Source organism: Rutidosis leptorrhynchoides, chromosome 10, assembly GCF_046630445.1.
Source record: "Rutidosis leptorrhynchoides isolate AG116_Rl617_1_P2 chromosome 10, CSIRO_AGI_Rlap_v1, whole genome shotgun sequence".
Classification (NCBI taxonomy): domain Eukaryota; kingdom Viridiplantae; phylum Streptophyta; class Magnoliopsida; order Asterales; family Asteraceae; genus Rutidosis; species Rutidosis leptorrhynchoides.
The window spans coordinates 133,964,280-133,973,459 of record NC_092342.1 but is presented as its reverse complement, the minus strand read 5'-3'; the positions used below and the strand labels follow the sequence as shown (position 1 = coordinate 133,973,459).

Genomic DNA, 9,180 nt, shown 5'->3' with positions numbered 1-9,180 from the left:
CGTCCCTTGAATTTTAGGGTTTATGAGAAAGCCCCAAATCTACAAGGAAGATGATGAAAATAATATAACCCTTCTCAGATTCGATGTTGAAGATTACAAGATAATTAATTTGAAGAGATGTAGATTAATTTTGTAGAAGGGATTGAGAGATGAAATTTCTTTCTCTTTGGGAGACACTATTCATGATGTGAGTGCTAATAGGATTTAAATGGTGAGGACATTTTTTCGAGCACGTTAGACGTTCAGGATAAACCACCACTATCATTAGCTTCCTGATTTGATTAATATTGTTTAGAAACATTGTAATTTTACATTAACTATTGAATATGTTAGTATTGAATATATTTTGGATTTTATAATTTTATATTAATATTGTTAATTTAATACCGAGTATCAAATACTGAAAAAATGTACTCAATAATATACATTTCATTCTGGAAACTGAGATTTACCAAACTAACAACATTTTATTCGATAATAATGCGATATATAAAACTAGCAAGAGTCAAAATACGTTTATGGCTTATTCATAGGAGTCCTAAGGGTCACAAGGGCTTCTTGCGACTCGCTTAACATGAGATCACCTGTCAATGCAAGGCTACTAATTGACTAACCATATATGCATTCAGTTCGTGACCTTAAATGTGTCGGTTACGATTGAAAGCTTAGGTTTCGCAAGTTTGCAAATTGACATTGCAACTTGTTTGGGCGTTTTTAAAAACCTATTATTTTAATGGTGAATCGTTATAGTTTGTCGGAAAAATTATATGTTCGTGATTGACTCATATTAGAAAACCTTGTGTTGTAGTTCATGTGGTAGTGACATGCTTCTCTTAGCGAGAGGTCAGGAGTTCGACTCCCGTGGGGTGCAACATTGCACACAAGGTTGCCCATTAACCCTTGAATTCTTACCAAGGGTGCCTCACATCGCGTTGCGGGGGCAGTGGGGGAAGAGGTTTTTACCGCTCATGCTCTCAGATTAGGCAGAGTTTTCTTCTGTGCAGCAGTTGAGGACGGGTTATGCAACTGCAGGAGATGATCGCGTGAGTGGTTTAGTCCCCCTAAGTAATCTTAAAATGGTGTAAAAAAATTAATAAAAAATCTCTTATTAGAAGAGTGACTATCATTTTGCCGTTAAAAAATCAATAATGACTATCAAAGGGTTAGTCTCAGTGTTGTAAAAGTCGTCTGACTTGACCGACGCGTCGGCCGATGCGTCATTTTTTTGGGTTCTCCGTCCCGTTTTTTCTGAAAACGACTCAAAAGACGGTCAGAGCTAAAAGTTCGGTCAAAGTCTGTCAAACACGGTCAAAAACGGTCAAAGTCAGTAAAATTTTCGTCAAGATCTGATATATTTTAAAATTAGGGTTTGTTTTCATATTTTGGGCCGCTCTTTTCTCTGTGTCCTTACTGATTATGTACTCGGTAACATTAATTGAGTTTGAAGTTTGATTGTTTTTTAAATTCAAGTTCTTATTTAAGAAATTTATGGTAGATAATCAACTATTTTACATATATATAAATATATATTTAAGAAATTATTAATAAAGTCAACGTTGGTCAACAACCGATGCGTCCTCGACGCGTCCCCCGACTAGGCCGACGCGTCCTTTTTAAGTCTCGACCGATGCGTCCCCGACTCGCTACTTTTACAACCTTGGTTAGTCTTGCATAATACATCATTTTTTAGCCCAATTTACGGTTATTTGTGCTACTTGTATAAAAATATATATACTTTTAAGTTTAATTGTGTTTATCACCAACGATATTATGGTTAACAAAACCTGGTCCGCCACTAATACCGGGTTGCTCATACTTAACCCGAATACACTCGTTGACTATTTAGCAATAGATAGTCAAAATACACACAAATTTGGGTATTTCTAAAATTAGGGCAAAACCTTAATCTGTTCAAATTCGTGTATATCTGATCTTGCTGTTAATACAAATCGTGATCGTTTAAATTCCAACTCAAATCAATTCAGAAGCTGGCTGAAACCCTAACGTAAGCTTCCTTTTTTGTTTATGTTCTCCAATGAATCTTATCTTATATAACCTAATTTCCCGATTATATGTTTATAAACTTTGTATCACAGACGTACTTCTTGATCAAGCTTCATAGCGAAACATAATGCAGACACTTGGTGAACTTAAGCTGCCCCAGTTCTTTAATTATCCGCCCTATTTCACGTAATGACTTGTTTGATTCAATGTTTTTACTGTATATGCATGATCAAATTAAATTGTATTACTTTCATGTATTGTAATTTGGGATTCAATTTTGTATAGAAATTGATTTTCTTATAACTGTTAATTAGTCTGCAGCCTGTGAGAGAAACAAGAGAGAAGCAAATACAGTTATGGAAGGAACTTATTCTCGATTATTGTCGAACTCAAAAGATATTTGTAATCGGATTGGAACAAGACTTTCCTTTGTTCTCCAATCCTGCAATCGAAAGTAATCATTTTTTTTTCTTCTCAATTGTTATTTAATTTTATTCATTTATTTGGTTATTCTGAAGTATTTATTGAATCTGCAATGTGCAGGATCTTTGAATTATGAAGCACGAGAAGCGTTTCTATCGGCTATTGTCTCGGATGGTTTGTGTCCTTGTTACTCTCTTCATTTTCCTCATCGTTTTTGTTTGTAATAACAATACAAAAGTTAAGACGTATTGCTTATTTGATTTAGTAATTTGAGCACATCCTGGTTCTAGGTATATAATTTGTTATAACTCCTAATCGTTTGGAATGACCATTTATAAAACAGATTGGTTAGATTACTTGTAGTCATTAATTATGCATGAACCGACTACAAATTGATCACCCAATAAGTTACTCAAAACACTCTTCATCTTATAAATCATGGTCACTTTTTATTTTTCATTTGCAGGACGTGCAGAATGGATGGACAAGAATCATAGGCAGTGTCTTATTCTTTGGCACCGAATAAAAGATTGGGCAGACATCATACTACACTTTGTGAGTAACATCTAACAGGCCAACACTGCAATGAACATTATGTGCAATTTGGACGGGTTGGGTCGGGTCGACTTCTTTTGTTTAAAAAATATAAACTGTTGATAAACAATTTGTATATGGCTATACTAAACAAGATTAAAAAAAGGTTATAGTTAATAGAAGTAAGTTTATGCGTTTAAAACTACACTAGGGCAAACCTTCATCCCATTTGACCATTTATCTTTTGAGCTATATTTGTTCTTAATTAACCCACTGGATTTACAACATACCCCGAATTGACATGCTCATTACTAAATAGGTCGAACTCTGTTTCTTATAATAATTGTTTTTGATTAGGTCAAAGAGAATGGGTTAGAGGATAGTGTAATGACAGTGGAGGAAATACGCACAGGCGTTGAATCCAGGGGAACAGGTAAACAGAGACCATTTCTTATCAAATACATAATCTAAAGAATCATATAAATCCTTCTAAAAGATCTGAAAAGAAAAAAAGAAAAAAACGCTTTGCTGTTTTCATTTGTATATTCTCTCAAACTGAAAGCTATAACGTCTTCCAGATATCCATGGAATGGACGCTACGGTTCTAATGAGAGCACTAAAGCTTTTGGAAAACAAGGGAAAACTTGCTATCTTCAAAGAATCTTCAACGGACTTGGGTGTAAAATTTTCTGTGTGACATTTTTGCATTGCCAATTTTTTGGTAAGATCATTGATATGATATGTACTTGATGCATTACATTTTGTAACTATCCTAATCTGTTCAAAGTTTCAATTTAATTTAAGAATCAGACCAGCTTGGACTATCAGTCTTTATCTGACATTCAATGTGATGTTATACTATATTTATATTTCTCTAATAATATCATAGTTTGACATAGTTCATGGCATTTATATTTTCCCTCTTATGAAACAAGTTTCCCTGTCACAGGTTGCTTCAAAGAATACTTGCATATACATATACATAACCTAATATTTGATGTTCAAAATCTCCCTAAGCATGTTAGGAAGAAATATGTCTTATTTCTCATAATAATTTGTAACTTCCTCCATGAATATTGCTTTTATAAATGTGAGGGTAATTAGTACTGTATATAAGTATTAAGTATATATATATATAAGTGATATGTTATAGTATAATGGGGGAGATCAAGGGATAAGTGGTATTTTTGGGATAAGGGGATAAGTAAAATGATATTTTTATATCTTTTACATTAGAGCTTCAATTTTAAAAGAAAAAATTTCCTTGATTAACTGACATTCTGTAGATTCATAATATTTTTTTTAATTTTTTTTATTTTTTTATTTATTATTATTTTTTTTAACAGGAGCTTAAAATGCATGTGATGTATGTTAACGTGTTTTGAGGTTTTTTTGAGTTTTTTTTTTTTAGGATTTAGCCTGATTTAGAGTTTAGGGTTTAGGGGTTAGGGTTTAGGGTTGAAGGTTTCTAAACCCTAAACTCTAAACCGTTCATATTAAAAACTCCTTCTAAAACCCTAATTTCTAAACACTAATTTTTAAACCCTAATTACTAAACCCTAAACACTGTTTTTTTAATCAAGAGTCATTTTTTCTTTGTTTTTTGTTAAGATGCATCTGATGCATGAAAAGCAGTTAACATACATCAAACAGCGGATAACATGCATCAGATGCATCTTAACGCTCCAGTTAAAAACAAATTTTTTTTTTTTTTTTTTTTAATCGGAACTGTAGAACTAAAGATATAAAAATCACAAAATCACTTATCCCCTTATCCCAAAAAAGCTACATAGCGCTTGATCTTCTGCCATAGTATAATAAGAGGGAATAATAAATAAACCTACAAAGCAATGATCTTTAGCATAAGCTACAGTGACATTCCTATTGTCGTATTGTAAAAAAAAAAACACCTTTATCCACCTTCAACTTGCATCTTTAACTGTATTCAAGATTACCGTTCCATTAACTTACATCTAGGATTCTCCTTTCGCTGCTTTGGACGAGATGATGGCTAATTCGGGTGTCGAGGAGGTTAATGCCATTCTTATCAATTTGGACGACTTGCCCAAGAAACCGGGTAAAGTCAAGACCAAGAAGAATGTCGGTTCAAGGAGCCGAGATAAAGAATTTTGCCTAGTCTGTTAAGGATATTTAAAGGTTTTCTTGTTGTGGTTCCCCCTCGTTTTTTTTTTTTTTTTTTTTTTTTTTTTTTTTTTTTTTTTTTTTTTCCAGTTTTTTGTGTTATGTTGCCCCTTAGGTGGTTTCTAATCTTTCGGTCCTTGTTTAATTGATTACGTACCCTCCAGGAGGATGTTGAGTTTATTGGTGTTTGTTTTTGGTCTTATGTGTTTAGGTTGCGTTGTTGGCTAGTTTTCGTGGTTTGTTGTGAGCTTTTGTTAGATGGTTGTTCTTGTTTAACTCGGTAGCTCTGTTTGTTTGTTTTTCGGAGTTCATTTACTTGATGAGTTCCAATTTGATTTATATACAACAACAAAACTCAAATTTCACATAAGTTGGGTATGGGGGAGGTAAGATGTAGACAATTCTTTCTCTATCTTAGAATAAAGAAAAGTCACTTCTCCACTAAGAGTGAAACACCCTAACAGCAGAGAAAGTCCCCTCTCAATGTTCTACGGATAAAAAGATTGCTTCCGAATTGACCTCCAACCAATAAGTAGGTTAAAAAAAAAAGGTGTGAGACGCCATGGAAATTGTAGCATCAAACTTTCATAGGTTTTAAGCCTGTCTGAAGTTCAATTTAGGCACTAAGCGGCAGTCAAGTCGCTAATAAATCGACGTTTGATGTTGACTCGATTAAAAAAGCCATGCTATTTGATTTATATAGTTATAGTTATTCGTTTTTTGGAAAGAAAAAAACAGTTATTCTCGCAACATCTTGCAAATGAGGAAGGAATTGCGAAAAAATAGAAAACATAACCATTACATTCACGAATCTATTCACTACATTATCACACATAGTTTCATGTAATCGAACCGATTTTAAAACGAAAAGTCGAATTCAAAATAGATATTTCATGATTATTTTAGTTAGATTATAATTTTATTGGGTCATTCGGTTTTAACCAAAACCGAAAGAATTATAACTTGATTTCAGTTGGTTTCGGTTATGAAATTTAATTTGTTTTCGGTTCAGTATTCGATTCGGCCTCCAAAATTTTTAAAATTGAACCGGATCTATAGATTTAGAGTTCACATCCTGCTTCATATCCATCTAGTAGTGTTTAAATTAAATGTTACTCGTACATTGCAAGACTTAGGAATATAAATAAACCATCACTGTAAAATTATGTATTAATCTTGCCTGGATCAATTCTTGTTGAGCTTATTCATGTCTATATGTTTGCAGGACCTTTGTTGTTATGTTTATTATGTTGATATGCTTTCTGGATACTGTGAAAGAGTGGATGGACTACTGGTGACAAGTTTGAATTTAGAAGGGCTCATTTACAACCTGGAAAGTTGGAGGACTTAAGTTGAAGATTTTTTGAAGAGAAATATAAAAGCCAATTTTAATTTTTATTTGATTTTAACAAACAAAATTCATCTTTCTGTGATTTTATTCTCTCCCGTTTTGAGTTCTAGGGTTTTGATATCTTCATCTGATTCATCATCTTGATCAAATTTCTCTGATTGTTTCTTTATTCTTCTCGAACAACTATTTGAAATTATTGTTAGTGTATGTCTATCTTGTTATTCTGAAGACTTGTATTCTGATTCTCTGAAGTTTTGGTATTAAATTGGTTATGGTTTATTCTATATTCTGGTTGAGATTCTATAAATTCTGAGCTTGAACGGTAGATCTTGTTCTTGTGCTTCATTATTTTCTTCTCTTGGTTTTAGGGTTTTCTCTGGTTGAAGGTTATCTTAAATTTTCTATAATCTCTGGCGTTGTTTTTTCACTATTTGGGTTACGGTTGTGTTGGTTAGTAATCTAATATTAATATTCAAATGTTAAGCACTTTGTTTTGATGATGACACCAAGTCTTGTGTGCTTACAACAACGTATAAAACAACACAAGTTCATAAGCCTACACTATCTCTAGCAAACGACTAATACATAAAACCGTTAAGTCAAAAGAGTCATTTGAAAAACACTAAAGAAAGCACAGTTGGGTCCACGATCGACCGTAGGTCTAATCGTAGATATCATGTACCTTTGTTCTTCGAAACAAGGTACACGGTCGACTCCACGGTCAGCCGTGGGTCGACCGCATTTTCTCCTACCCAGATTTTTGATCGAAAAATGTTTGACTACTTCGGGACATCTATAATTTACAAAACTTGTTTAAACATACTTAGAATAGTTGCCCCCTTCATATTCAAATGAGTTTTGGTCACTAAAACACTAATCTTGGTTAATCACACTTAATGACACCTTAATGACACTTTTAGCTTATGATTAATATTAAACATTCAAGTATGGCTAAAAGTTCTTTTTCAAAATGTATTTTTATAAATCTAAATTAAAAGTAATAAAACTTAAAGATGGTCATTAAGTCCCAATTAAAGATATGCTCTCCACTTGATTAATCATTAAGCAATAATCATGTGTTTAATAGGAGTTTAGTGTGAACTCCCAAAAGTCTTCATAGAAAAACAAGTTAGTCTAATTTGGAAGCTTGCAAGTAACCAGTGAGAGTACATACTTGCAATACTAATGTTGACAAAAGAGTTGAAGACTTGTGACTTGAAGTTTGGAAGCTTATGGTTGTCAAAGGATCAACATTCTGCATTTGACTTAGAAGAAAATCAATGACACACCTCTAGTACAAAGTGACTTACCTCTTTCAAGTCAAGGTCAACTTCAAAGAATGCTTCCATGATAAAAGGGGTAATGCAGGTCTTTTCAGATGTTTTTGGCATCTAATTGCAGCCATCTAATAAGGGAAAAAGAAAAAGTTAAAGATCTCAAACGGCTACAAAGTTCAGAGATCAGAGCTGCACGGTCGACTCACGGTCGACCGTAGGGTGAGCCGCAGACGTCCAGGTTTGAATTTCTCTTGCCTATAAAAGCCAAACCTTGGAGCACTTGAAGACTCACCTCTTGCACTTACATTTCCATACATTTACTGATATCATTCAAATTTTATTGTAATCAAATTAAAGTGATTCAAGCAAGAGTGATTGTAAACTTAGTTGTGAGTTTACTTGTAAATTATCTTCTTAAAGGGATCTAGAAGATAAGTGAGATTTCACTTAGTGGTAGCATTAGGATCTTGTGGTAAGAGCATTTGGTGATTGTGAATTCTTCAACGGGACGTAAGGGTTCATAAGTTGCGGCTTATCAAGGAGCTAGTGTTGTATCCGGACACTCCACCGAGTTTGGAGCATCATAGTGAAACTAACTCTCAAATTGTTAGAATTGAGGAGTGGATTAAGGAAGATTAGTTAACATCCAACCGACCCCCAAAAAATCTCCGTGTTTGTTCTCTTATTATTTATCTTCTTATTTTTTATACTTGTGAACAAACTATTCAAATCACACTATAGTAATCTCAAGTTCTAAATAGGAAAAAGTTTTTAAAATTGCCCAAAGTAACTATCCACCACTCTCTAGTTACTTGCAATTGGTATCAGAGCGGTTGCTCTGAATGTTTTGCTAAAATTATCTTTTTTAAGATAAGAATTAATTTTTGCAAACTCTTGAGTTAAAGATCATGGAACAAAAATATGAGAACTTGAGCTATAGTGAAGGTTTATCTATGCAAACACCTCCACTACTTAAGAGTGAAGGATTTTGCTATTGGAAACAGAGATTTGAAACATATGTCTGAGCTAAAGATATAGACGTTTGGAACATTATTACTAAAGGCAATTATGTCCCATTCACACTAAGTGAGGATAGGAAAACTAGAATAATTGTGCCCGAGGAAAATTGGTCCAAAGAACATAAAACGGATGTAGGGAAAAACTATCAAGCTAAACTTGTCATATTTAACGCTTTGCCTTGAAAAGAATATGAAAGAGTCATTATGCTTAAGAACGCAAAGGAAATATGGGATAGTTTAATAGTTACTCAGCAAGAAAATGTGCAAGTCATTGAAAATAAAATAGAACTACTAGTAGCTCAATATGAACAATTTGTTATATCGGATGATGAGAAATTTGATATTGCCTATTCTAGATTTAACAATATATGTTCAAGTTTGAAAGCTTTAGGTACCATTTACACGAACAAGCAATATGTTCGTAAATTCT

The 9,180-nt window shown here is 33.3% G+C and overlaps 1 protein-coding gene across 1 annotated transcript; it reads left to right on the top strand.

The window, feature by feature from the left end:
- Positions 1-1,778: 1,778 nt before the first annotated feature.
- On the top strand, positions 1,779-3,831 carry LOC139873092 (vacuolar protein sorting-associated protein 25). Its single transcript, XM_071861028.1, has 7 exons — positions 1,779-2,005; positions 2,097-2,190; positions 2,319-2,458; positions 2,548-2,601; positions 2,894-2,982; positions 3,319-3,394; positions 3,540-3,831. The coding sequence occupies exons 2-7, from the start codon at positions 2,132-2,134 to the stop codon at positions 3,656-3,658; spliced, it is 537 nt and encodes a 178-aa protein (XP_071717129.1). The 5' UTR covers positions 1,779-2,005; positions 2,097-2,131; the 3' UTR covers positions 3,659-3,831.
- The last annotated feature ends 5,349 nt before the right edge of the window (positions 3,832-9,180 follow it).